The 13561-nt window shown below is 45.5% G+C and overlaps 1 protein-coding gene across 1 annotated transcript in view; it reads left to right on the forward strand.

The window, feature by feature from the left end:
* GRIN2B (glutamate ionotropic receptor NMDA type subunit 2B) overlaps positions 1-12195 on the forward strand; it is a 169583-nt gene extending 157388 nt beyond the window's left edge. Inside the window, exons 9-12 of the mRNA XM_050900803.1 lie at positions 3921-4081; positions 6187-6374; positions 8154-8392; positions 10288-12195. Coding sequence (XP_050756760.1) covers positions 3921-4081; positions 6187-6374; positions 8154-8392; positions 10288-12195 — 2496 coding nt within the window. The remainder of the gene's footprint in view (positions 1-3920; positions 4082-6186; positions 6375-8153; positions 8393-10287) is intronic.
* Positions 12196-13561: the final 1366 nt, after the last annotated feature.

Here is a 13561-nt window from a genome sequence, read left to right on the forward strand (position 1 = left end):
TGAGAGGTTACTTTCCCAAAGCCGTGGTCTGATTTGGACTTAATGCTTCTTGATTTCAATTTGTGGAGTGAGGGGTTGAAGAGGCAGGCAGCCGCTGGGCTCTGAACACAGATGTCTCATGTCCCAAAGCTACCCTAGCCCTTCAGGCACACTTGGTGTCTGCTTCCCACCCCCATCTCTAGCATCCACCCCCCGTCCACATTTGATGTGAAGCCGGCTCCGTAAGAGATTTCTCTCATGGGCGAGAGTGTGTCACATCACCTTGGGTACAAGGGGAGCATCTCATGACCGAGGCCCCATGGTGAGCCAGCGGGAGGCTGCAGGTGGGGTACACCACCCCCCGGGGCTCTTTGGTGAACGGCTGCAGCCGAGCCCTGCGGGTTCCCTCCCAGGCAGTCACCAGTAGAGGTAGGTAGAGCTGGGCAGCAGGACAGGGCTCCTGCTGCAGGGAAGTGTGAGGTGGGGCTCCTACAAGTGCGGACCTTGTACAGCCCTGTTTGCTGCTCCCTGTGACTCTCTGCAGCTGGGTTTGTTCAGCAACCAGTGCAGTTGCTTATCTTCCCCTCCCCTGTTAACACCACATTTTTTTGCCAGAGCCTCACAGGGCTCCTCTTTGCAGATACCTGGGGTAGAGTAGTTGTGACTTAAGGTCTGGCAGGAGAAACATTTACATGAAATGATGGGAGAGTTCTCTCATTAATCTAAATTCTGCCCCTTTCTGTCAATATCTGTGGTTAATTCCTTTGTCGATATTTACTGAGGCATTGAGATGATTACCTCTGCACAGCCTGCCTCCATGTAATGGTCCCTGCATTGTGCCTCAGCTCCTGTCTCATGTCTCTCAGACTCCTTCTAGACCAGCCTGCCAAAGTGCCCTGCTTCCCTGGGGCTGACACTTCTGATCCAGGCCCACTCTCCCAGCCTTTGGGAGAAACCAAACAAGTGGCTTTCCTTACTGAACTCTTTGACAACAGTGTCAATTAGCTTTCCTCCTTATGGATCTTCTTCAGTTCCTTCACACATGTTCCTCCACCATGTTGTCAGGAGAGGACACGCTCCTTCCCCATCTGTCCCATGTATTTTCTGGGAAGGCTTGTATGTCTTCTTGCTCCTTCAGTATGAGCTGTGTGGGTCAGAAGTGAGCTCCGAAAGATGCAGCAGTTTTTGGCTCTGGAGAGCTCTTTGGAGATCCCTCCATCCCTGGCTTGAGCTGTGCCCACCTACTGCCAAACAACAAACATGGGGATTTTTCAGCTGCCATCTCCTGCCAGAAAGCTGCGTGCATGTACCACTGTTACTTCTCAAATGTGGAGAAGTTAGCTGCTTATCTCTGGCTCCATGGACTGTGGAGTCAGCTGGGCATCAATTGCTTTCAGCTTTGCAAACACCAAACCAGGTGGCTGGGGATGTGTGTTCCTCTTAGGCATTCAAGCTAAAGACCTCTGGTGTGGGTCCCATACGGATCCTTTCAGACTGTTTCCTGTCTCATCGTCCACCAGGCTATGGTTGAAGCGTGTGTGCATGTGGGTGTGTGGAGAATAATTTGCATTTGCAGATCTGTTCTGACTGAGGAATGAGCAGGGGGTAAGGGATGATGACTGAATGTGCAGTATGTGGTTTTGTAGAAGCCATCAGCCTGGCTTTCTTCTCTAGAAACATGCTTTTCCAGTTGCCAAAACCAATCATTTCCTTCAAGATGAATGTTTTCATTTATTTATTGATTGCCCAGGAGGTTAAAAATTAAATATGGAGCCTTTCATCTCTGGCTGCTAAGATGGGCCCTCAAACACAGGGGGGACGAAGGATAATTCAGAGGTGGGATTGTTTCCCTTATCACAGCCCTGCCTGACTCTATAATCCTTCTTACTCCGGCTCACAGACACAGTGATGGAAGCAGACAAGACTAGAGATTGTATCACTGGGAATGGAGGGTGGAGGTATGAAATGGACATTGGATGGGGCCTCTCTTTCTCTTAACATTCTTTGGGCCCAGAGAGAAGCTCTCATAGCTGCTGCCCCTCCAAAGGGCATGCTGAAGCTGAGGTCACACCAATGTTGGTCAGGCCTGCCTGCTGCTTGCCCTGGTGACTTTACTCTGTTGGAGGGCTCTATGGGGTTGGGGGGTGCCCCATCTACCCTCAAGGCTGGATTTTGCAGGCTCTGGGGAAGCAAGCTGCCCACTTTGCAAAACCCTGTTTTTGCATATCAGGGGAGAGACTGTGTTCCTTTGCACCTGGTATGGCAATGCCCTTCTTGTGATGGGTCCCCTAAGCTGCTGCTATAATCAGCTTGGTAAAAAAGAATAATTTTAGCATGTTGCAGTGATTTTTCTCCCATCAAAGTTTGCTTTCATAACAGGTTTTGATAGCTATGAGTTTGTCTTCATCCCTAGGGGGTGTGACAAGGTTCTAAGAGCCACCTAACTGCCTTTTTTATGCTATGTGAAACCTTTTTTTTTTGGTGATGTGCCAACCTGTGTTTCAAAAAACAGCCCTGATGTTTTCTATTGGCTTAAAGCAGTAGGACATATGTTCTCTCTCATACACTCATGTGTGCACATACAAGCCAGCCCATCTCGCCATCCAAACTGGAGAGATGATTCCTTGCACAGCCAGATGAGTTGACTGGTACACAGAAACAGGTGATGTGAATAGTGCGTTCACCTACCCACAGACACAGCTCCTTGGTTGTGTTGGCCTTATTGCTGAGATGTTGTGAATGAGATACACTGCTTTAGTGGCTTTGGCCTCCTCAGCTGAGTTAACCAGGTTCCAAACTGGCTTTGAGCAGAACTCAAGAACAAGGCTCATCTGCATGTTTTTTAAGCTATAGCTATAGATCGCAGCCACATTTCCACTGTAGAAGGTGGCAGTACATGACTGCATATATTCATGTACAAGGTGAACTGTTGCTGTTAAATGGGTTTCGTCTGACTGTTAACATGTTCTTAGCATGCTTCTCAGGATCATCCAAATATACAGTCACAGTTGGGAGTCAAGAATTAGCACCAGGCAAGCTACTGCTTGATATATCAAGAAAGGAGGGGGCTTCCCTCCATCTAACCTACATTTGCATCTTTTTCTTTACTGCTTATTCAGTTCCTGGCTTACAGTTCTGTGCTCCTTCCCGTCTGCTGGTTCTAGGGGTTTTAAGCAGTCTTGATAATTGACAGTCTAAATTTTACTGCTCATAAAACCCCAGAGAGCATTGATTATGACTTGAGTTAAGCAAGTGGCATATAAAATCTCACAGCCTTGCAGCCGTAGGGGAATATTATGATGAATGTATTTCTTCGGAGCAGCAAAAGGTTTGGAGTATTCTGCCAGCTTTGTTCTGGGCGTCATATGTTACTAGTGAATTGCAGCCACTAATAGCATTTCATTTGGGACATTTGCCCAAAAGTTTGAAAGCTGATCATTCGTTTGGTGAAGTGGGTGTGAGGTGTTCTGAGAGGCATCTCTCCTCATTAATTACTTTTCTACTTCAGTCGGAATCAGGAAGTGCAAAGGCATCCACAGAGCTGAAAGATACTTCTTAGAAACTAAATGACACTTTGTAGACAAAATGCACATAGATTTTATTGAAAATCTTTCCTTGACTGTGTTCCAAGGCCACTGTTACCTTTTCTCTTTCCTTTTTCCTTTTATCTAACCTCCTTATAATCTGTGATGGCTGGCTATTTTATGCACTTAATCCAGAGTGGACAAAAAGACCGGGTTGCTCAGGTTCACTTCTTGGTTCTTAGGCACTAACAGGAGATGTTTGTGTTTGAAAACAGTGAAATATAATATCTTCTCAATAATGTTTTCTACATGATAGCAAAACAAAATCAGAACTACCTTCCAAGGAGAGTGTGTTCCATTCAGATGACTGCTTCTTGCTGAAAGATTGTGAGAAATGTTCTTTTGCTGTCTCTCCAGTTCCAGAAACCCAATGACTTCTCACCCCCTTTCCGCTTCGGGACGGTTCCCAATGGCAGCACAGAAAGGAACATTCGCAACAACTACCCTGAAATGCACAGCTACATGGTGAAGTTCAATCAGAGAGGGGTGGATGATGCACTGTTCTCGCTGAAGACTGGGTGAGGCTTTCTTCTTTCATGCTTACTCGCCGCAGAAATCTGACTTCTTTGCATGCTTGTCTGGAAAATATTTTGTGTGATTTGGAAAATGAGCCTCCATTGTAATTCCATGGTTAAAAGTATAGCAAGACCACACACAGCACAGGAGAATAATTCTGTGATCCTCTTAGCCAGGTTTTTCTGTTGACATCTGTGTAAGAGTTTCTGGTTTTTCTGTGTTTATAAGACTATTTAAAAAAAAAAAAAAAGAGGATCTTCTGTATCCTTGTGTATGTTAGCCTTGTGTATATTAGTCCCAAAGACCTTGCTTCATCAAGATGTTTCATGCTGATGGGTCCTTAATGCATACACAGGAAAAGCTCACAGACCTCTGTGGACAAAGGTTTTTTTAGAGCATTTATTGTCATCTGGAAATTCCTTTGTTTTCCCTTCTTGTGTGTATAAAAGATTATGTTAATGAGGAAGCTGAAACAATCCTTGTCAGATTAATCCCACCTCAGTGAATCACTAGCTAATATAGTGTAATGCAAGGTGTGCTTGAAGCAAATAGTTTGGAAGTAGCCCTTCTCTCTGGAATATTTTAGTATCAAGGGCTGAACAAAATGTTGTTTGAATAATAAGGAAGTATATAAAATGGGAGCATTTCCTTGGGTAATTTGGGAAAAGTGGGAAAAATCATTAGCAAAAAGTATGTTTGAACAGCTCATCCTATTTTAATAGCAGTGAATCTGTAAAGGAGCTAACTTAAAATGCCATTTTGCAAGCCTTTGTCCTTTATAATTAAAGACCTCCTCCCAGAGCTGACCGTTTTGGTTGTCAGAGCCCAGACCCAGTGAAAAAAAACATTCTTGCTTACACTTGTGTTGCACTCTTATGAGAAAATTCATCCCAAAGCACGAATGAAGATGTTCAGCCAATTTAATTACTAGATTGACTGAATATTCCTAAACCTTTTTGCCAGGTTCAGAGGCACACAGCCCATTATAAATGATTGTACCATTGTTGGATGCCATCCTGGGAAGGTACATTTGCCAGGATAGTCATCATCCAGGAAATAAATATGCTCTGTCCTGGAAATATATGGATGAAATAGGGCTCATCACTTGTGGTAGATGTCATCCTGGCTTCATATCCACCCTTGGACAGACTTCCCCACAGATATGCACTTGAACTGAGATAATCACCATACTGGAAATATATGTGCAGGAGGTGGATTGAAAAGATAGCGTGGGTGTGAGAATGTGCAAGGTGGAAGGTCTTTGGTCTTTTATCGGAAAGTGCTTCATTTCAGTTCTAGTGGGAGGATTTACTCATCGTCTGTCTTTGGTTATGTGGAAGATGCAGCCCCCTGAGACTGCCCCCCCCAATCAATTTGTTGCAGTGAGAGGAAGACTCTCATCAGTCTGTTGTGCTGTCTACCCAGCCCAGCCCATAATGGGGATTTCTCTGTGTTGAAATGGAATTTTTCTTGTGGTTTTCAGCTAAGCACTCTTTACCAAAGAGCTACTCAGCATGGTAAACCATAAAGGGGCTATCGTGGCCACTTGACATTGGTAAAGATCCAGTAGTGCTTTTCACAGTAACCGAGGAGTTAAACATGATGTCCTGACTATATTTAATTTGAAAAAATTACATTTTACTCAGCTAAGTCATGCAAGCAGTTTGAATCGGAGATAATATTTTCCTTACTCCAACCCCTACTTTGCTATCTAAGATTGATACATTTTATAAAGCATTTTAGGTTCCTTTGAGATGAAAGGCAGTACAGAAATATAAGCTATTCTTAGGACTATAGATCCCCTTGACTTCCTCTTCATTCATCTTTATCTTGCAGTATGTTTGTATTCCAAATTTTCTTTCAGATCAGAAATGATGATTATCAAAGAGTCAGAAAGAAATAGACAGTCCTCATTTATATCTAGCTTCACCTGTTAACAGGTTCTAGGCTCAGATTTTAGTGAACTCTGATGAAGGTGAAGATGCAATCTATTGTAGTCTATCTGAAAGAGGGTCGTTTCTGCCTTAATTACCTGAGAACACCTTTGAACTCATACAGATTCTATCTTTACTGTACTATATGCCTCTTGTTTCTTGCACCTGTGCAGGAAGTTGGATGCTTTCATTTATGATGCAGCAGTGCTAAACTACATGGCTGGCAGAGATGAAGGCTGCAAGCTGGTGACGATTGGGAGTGGGAAAGTGTTTGCCTCCACCGGCTATGGCATTGCCATCCAAAAGGACTCAGGCTGGAAGCGTCAGGTTGATCTTGCCATTCTACAGCTTTTTGGAGATGGTAAGTGACAAGAAAAAGAGGAGTTGGAGTTTTCCTAAGAAATGCCAAGTTTTGCATGTAAGAAATAGAAGTTCCTAGCTCTGATGCTTCAGATTTGAGTTGAGAACAGGAAATTATTAACAATGGTTTGTTAGAGGCATTACACCAAACGTGAGGATGTCATTTGTTTTATGTTGTTGATGCAGGGTAGCATTATTATCAAAACCAATGTCAAAAGCACTAAAGGTTTCATAGAACCAGCTCAGAGGTGTGTTTGAAAAATATCTTGTGCAAAGAATGTCTTGTAAAAACAAGATTTCTGTTGTGAACTTTTCACTACCTTTGAGGTTTTGCCATGACCAAACCCACTAATTATACTGGACTTTCTGTGGTCATTCCATGCTTTATAGTTCTAGACAGGATCAAACCATGCAGAGTTTACAAAATTAAAGGATAAATATTTCTGGATAAGTTAACTCCAATTTTCCAAAACCTCAAAAAAACCAAGGAAGGACTTGAGACTCAGAAGCATATTTTGGAGTGAGTTTTTAATCAGAATATTATAGTTACCTAGTTCATCTCATCCTTTACAGAGAAATTGCTATTATTAAGAAAAATTATTCATGGGATAAGGAATTCCTTCTTAGAAAATATTTTCCTGGCTTTCCCTTTCCATTCCATATTATATCTTGCTGTGTCCTTTTTTTGAATAAATAAAATTCACAGGTTATTTTAACTATTTCTTTTTTTCTGAAATCTGAAAATAACATATGTTATAATAAATATGGAAAGAACATAGCTCTGATATACTTCAGCAGAAAATTGGTCACCTGACAGATAGGGTGTTCTGTCTTCTAAACAGCCTAATATGTATTATTTCAGAAAAAGACCTAAGTTCTCCATAAAGCTTTAAAGACTGTGCTATGGCGCCACATAAATACATGGATATTTTCCCCCTGTCACTGGACTGGAGGTTGAAAATGTGAAAAACTAACTTTCCTAACAGCATGAAAAGAATTATCAACCTGCAAAATTAGTTTGTTTCTGAATGTCTCAGTATGTGTGTGTGTGTGAGTGTTTATCTCTCTCTCTCTCCCCTCATGAAAATACCATAATGGGAGTAAGTGGGGTATGAAATTAGACTACAGAACATTTGTTCCTAGCTGATGCAAATTAGTAATATTTTTGATTGGTCAAAGGGCTTGGAAGTGTTGAATTTGGACAAAATTGAAGGGAAGAAAAACAGGTAAAAATGCACAAATATTTTGGGAACGTTGCACTTAGTTTTAATGAGCTATGGATATGATGGAAACAAATTCAAAATCAGACATTTTGATTTAAAAAAACTCAACATTTTGAATTTTGAGCTGAAAACGTACAATTTTTTCTTTTAGAAGTGACTCATTTTTGTCTACCAGTATCAGTCACTGATTTTTCCCTTCATTGACCTTATATGAAAGTGGAAGTTTGTAAGGCCAGGTCTTCAGTCATCTGGTGGACAACTTTTTCAGGATCTCACTGTAGACATTTGGCAAGTGTGATAGCTGTGTCCTGTGGTACAGCTTTTTGTGGCTAATATCTGGCTGTGGAAAAATCCTGTTGCCTTCCCTGTGACAAATTGTACCTGTCCCTATCAGAAGGGCAGTCAGGATATTTCATGGACATAATAAAGTGGAAAAAGAGCATGGCCACTGGAAATGGCCTTAGATCAGCTTCTTGGTTTCAGTCTGCCCCAGCTTGAGCTCTTTAGCCATTGCAGGGCTATCTAACCTTTTTCTTTCCTTCTCTCTGTCTTTCTAGGGGAGATGGAGGAGCTGGAAGCGCTGTGGCTTACTGGCATTTGTCACAATGAAAAGAATGAGGTTATGAGCAGTCAGCTGGATATAGATAACATGGCAGGTGTCTTCTACATGCTGGGAGCAGCCATGGCCCTCAGTCTCATCACCTTCATCTGTGAGCATCTCTTCTACTGGCAATTCCGCCACTGCTTCATGGGCGTCTGCTCTGGCAAGCCTGGTGTGGTCTTCTCCATCAGCAGGGTGAGTGTCATTAGCTAGCAGGGAGGAACAGAGGCTTTATTCAGACAGTCCTAGGTACTGGAGGTGGTGAAATCCACCAAGACTGTCTAACACACAGGTGGCATAGAGTGGTGGTCTGCGCATAAAGGCTGGCATCTTCTCACCGTTAATGTTGCAAGAGCATCTAATATTTTTCTGTGACATGTCTGGTCTCTGCTGGATTATGGTCATGGAAATGGAAAATTCACATGGAAATGAAAATGCAGTATAAAAAGAATTTAACTGTAACTGTCTGTTTCTCCAAAGTGAGTTGTGAGGAGGCCAAATCTGGGGACAATAAGTCAAGTAATGGTGGATAACATGATTAGAAATTCAGGAGTTTTTCATTGTCCTCTATATTACAGCTGTTCAGCTAGAAGTGTGCTATCATGGACAGTCAAAGTCCCTAACCAAAAGCCACGCCCTAAACCATGCAGAAATCCTTCCAGAGAGGATGACCACATGAACTTAGCAATTGCTTCATGCAAATCTGCCTTAGGGTATAATATTTACATTTAAAGCAGATTCTAGTCATTTCTGAGTCATCTTTCTGCTATTAGTGTAGCTAGCAGTGTCCCATTTGGAGCTTTTTTTTCTTCTTTCAAGCCACTGGTCCCTTCTCCTGAACCCTTCTGAAGCAAGGTCAAACGTCGGCATTTTTTACCTCAGTGTCCTATGTAACAGAATTAACTTTGATTGTGCAAGGAGTATATAATTGCTACATAACATATTGTTGAGGAGAAATGACAAAGCCTTTTGAATGCAGGGGCACAGCCTCTCTACTATATCGTTAGTTTCTAACCTGGTTTAGTCTGGAGATGAGATGAGATGAGATGAGATGAGATGAGATGAGATGAGATGAGATGAGATGAGATGAGATGAGATGAGGGACTGTGTTTGGTGATCCTTAGCTAAGTACAGATTCTTTCATTCTGGGTTTATCTGTTAGACCTGGGCCAGGTTGGTGAAAAGTCTGAAGTGTTAACCATGTGCTAGCTGCTGAGAAACCACGGTAACATGATGTGATGGTGTCCATTTCACAATCGAAATTAATCAGCAGACGCCATTTGGCAGGCCAGGGAATAAATGATCCCCTTTCCTTCTGCTCCTAGGGGTAGCCCTTGCAAACAGTCTGTGTCATGGATGAAATGAGCTAGTGGGGAATGTGGAGGAATCAGGCACTTCTGCTGTCTGATTTGAGGTTGAATAGAGGACTTTCGCTTTCAGGGATGTCAATTTGGAGCCTGTTAAATTTAACAGAATGCAATTAAAAATTCTATTGTACCTCACTCAACCAGATGCAAAAGACCTAAATACCTATTCGGCAGTCCTGCTCTTTCTCTGTTTCCTTTTCTAGTCTGTACTGGTGATTAATGTAGCTAAGTTTATGACAAATGAAGCTGTTCCCTTTTTAAGATAGCTCCTGTCTCGTTGATTCACTGATGTCCAGATGAATTTCAAGGGCCAAAACAGACTTTCTTCCTCTTATCCATACAGAATCATTTGTCTTGATGCTTTTGTTCCCAAAGATATTATTTTCCCCATTTGCAATTCCATGTTACACCTTCTAGATTGAGTAACTCTTACAGATGCAAGCAGGTATTCCTGCATCCTACAGTTATGACATGAAGCAAAGCAGAGGAAGAGGAATGGAGGGGAATGAAAAAGTATGAGAGGCAAGAAAGAGGGACAGAACAGCAAGGGTTGGTAGAGCAGGTCTGATTTCATTTGATTTGATAATGCTTCATGATGGAAGGCTGACAGACCATGCTGTCCTACAGGAACATGCTATTGCTGCACAGGGTGCTTCCCAGTCCAGGTCCCCTTTCGTATATTCTTTTCAGGACCACTCACCTTCCTGCTTTCTCTCATTTCAGGGTATCTACAGCTGCATCCACGGCGTGGCCATTGAGGAACGCCAGTCAGCAATGAACTCCCCCACAGCCACTATGAACAACACCCATTCCAACATCCTCCGCCTGCTTCGGACAGCCAAGAACATGGCCAACCTGTCAGGGGTCAATGGCTCACCGCAGAGTGCCCTGGACTTTATCCGCCGTGAGTCGTCGGTCTATGATATCTCCGAGCACCGCCGCAGCTTCACCCACTCAGACTGCAAGTCCTACAACAACCCCCCCTGCGAGGAGAACCTCTTTAGCGACTACATTAGTGAGGTGGAAAGGACCTTTGGCAACCTCCAGCTGAAGGACAGCAATGTGTATCAGGACCACTACCACCACCACCACCGCCCCCACAGCATTGGCAGCACCAGCTCCATTGATGGGCTCTATGACTGTGACAACCCACCCTTCAATGCCCAGTCGCGGTCCATCGGGAAGAAGCCCTTGGACCTGGGGTTACCCCCTGCCAAGCACAGCCAGCTGGGTGACCTTTATGGCAAGTTCTCCTTCAAGAGTGACCGCTATGGGGGCAGTGGGGCCCATGACGACCTGATCCGCTCAGATGTCTCTGACATTTCCACTCACACAGTCACCTATGGCAACATCGAGGGCAACGCGGCCAAGCGGCGGAAGCAGCAGTACAAGGACAGCCTGAAGAAGCGCCCGGCCTCCGCCAAGTCCCGGCGGGAGTTTGACGAGATAGAGCTGGCATACCGCCGGCGCCCGCCCCGCTCGCCCGACCACAAGCGCTACTTCAGGGACAAGGAAGGGCTACGGGACTTCTACCTGGACCAGTTTCGGGCCAAGGAGAACTCGCCCCACTGGGAACACGTGGACCTGACGGATATCTACAAAGAGCGGGGAGATGAGTTTAAGCGTGACGCGGGAGGAGGAGGGGGTGGATCCTGCACCAACAGGGCGCACCACAAGCACGGCTCGGGCGAGTTTGGCGGAGGCAACGAGCACAAGCATGGTGTTGTGAGCGGGGTCCCGGCGCCATGGGAGAAGAACCTGACCAACCTAGACTGGGAGGACCGGCCCGGGGCTAATTTCTGCCGCGGTTGCCCTTCTAAGCTGCACAACTACACACCATCGGTGGTGGGGCAGAACTCTACCCGCCAGGCCTGCATCCGCTGTGAGGCCTGCAAGAAAGCGGGCAACCTGTACGACATCAGTGAGGACAACTCGCTCCAAGAGCTGGACCAGCCGCCTGCCCCCGTGCCCGTGGCCACCAGCGCCACCTCCTCCTCCAAATATCCTCAGAGCCCTTCCAATTCTGCCTCCAAGGTGCAGAAGAAGAACCGCAACAAGCTCCGCCGGCAGCACTCCTACGACACCTTTGTGGACCTGCAGAAGGATGACTCGGCCCTGGCCCCCCGCAGCGTCAGCCTCAAGGACAAGGGCCGCTTTTTGGAGGGGAGTCCCTACGCCCACATGTTTGAGATGCCAGCCAGTGAGACCACCTTTGCCAACAACAAGTCCTCAGTGCCCGCCACCAGCTACCACCACCACAACAACCCCGGCAGCAGCGGGGGCTACATGCTCAGCAAGTCGCTCTACCCCGACCGGGTCACCCAAAACCCTTTCATCCCCACTTTTGGGGATGACCAATGCTTGCTCCACGGCAGCAAATCTTATTTCTTCAGGCAGCCTGTGGTGGCAGGAGGGCCCAAAGCCAGGCCAGACTTCCGAGCCATCGTCACCACCAACAAGCCGGTGGTCTCAGCCCTTCATGGGGCTGTGCCAGCCCGTTTCCAGAAGGACATCTGTATAGGGAACCAGTCCAACCCCTGTGTGCCTAACAACAAAAACCCCAGGGCTTTCAATGGCTCCAGCAACGGGCATGTTTATGAGAAACTCTCCAGTATTGAGTCTGACGTTTGAGTGAGAGGGGAAGAGCACGGGGAGGGACTGGGGTTGTATGTGGAGCGTGGGAGGGTGGGGTGGGATCAACCCCATCGGCTACTCTCCTGAGTCATCCTTAGTTTGTGGGATACTGGAGTTCTGAGTAGTGCAGCACTGGTGACAAGTGCCACCTCTTTGGTTTCCCCTCTTCCTCCTCCTCTTTCCCACCCTTCCCCTTTTATCTCTTTTTCCATGTTCTCGCTCCTCCCATTTTCCTCCATTCCTGGCCATTGCACTTTACAGTGACGTCGGAGTTGGATATCCTTGCTCGTGATTTCAGGAAGCGGAGAAAAAGGCAGGGAAGGGGTGGGCTGAGGGGGAGTGGCAGTGACTCTAGCGTTTCACTTTTGCTGGCTCCCAGCAGAGAAGGACATGTGCACACATACATGTGTGTGTGGCAGGAGGAGACAGCAGAAGCAGTGTAATGGACATGCAGGAAAATATGCTTGCTCAGGCAACTCTTCCTAAAACTGCCTAGAAAAGAGTAGTGTTTGAAGACTTGGAGAAAGTGAAGGGGAAATAACACAACTAACTTGATGATGCACTTATATGTTAGCTATACTGAGGTTCTCGTTACATTATTTTGTGAAGACTATGGGGGTTTAGGGCTGAAATATATATATATTTGCGTATATGCTGAGAAATTTTACGCTAAAATTTTGAATTGTCTGCTGAGGGGTGTGGGGGGAGGGAGAGAAGGCTTGTCTGCAGGTCTGACTAGTGGTTCCACTATGGCTATTACAGCCATTCAATCTGTGGCCGACCAGTGGGAGAGATGGAAAGGAAGTGGGGTCTGAGTTTGGGAAAGCAACCCTGGAGTCAGGGAGGCTGCTGGGACCTCTGACAGAGGATGCTGGTTTGCACTGAAATGAGAGGAGTTTGGGGAAAGGGGCGCAGGGTTGGTTCGTTAGCTGTGAATTGCTCAGTAGTTGTGACATACTTCAGGGGTGGGAGCAGTGTATAGTATGGGTTAGCCTATACGCGAGTATATATGATAACTTTATACTTGAAATGTCTATGGAGAAAGCAAAATAAACCCACGATCCTATAAGGTGTCTGGATAACAAACACAGTGGAACAGAGCTAAAGAGTAGGGAAAGGTGGGGATTTTTGTCACTGTCACTTCAGGGGACACCAAGCCTGTTTTGGCATGTCCTTTCAGCAAGGAGGGCAGGGAAAAAATGGTTTTCATCCTTCTGCCCTCCCTACCCTTGTCCAGCAGGTTGGAACAAAAAGAATAGGGTGCCCTCTGCCAATGCTGGCATGGTGCTGGAGAGGAAAAAAAAATGCCATGAAAGGGTGCGTGTGGTGGCAGTGGTGCTGGTGGACTATTTCAATGCCTCCT

This window comes from Gymnogyps californianus, chromosome 1 (genome assembly GCF_018139145.2).
Source record: "Gymnogyps californianus isolate 813 chromosome 1, ASM1813914v2, whole genome shotgun sequence".
Classification (NCBI taxonomy): domain Eukaryota; kingdom Metazoa; phylum Chordata; class Aves; order Accipitriformes; family Cathartidae; genus Gymnogyps; species Gymnogyps californianus.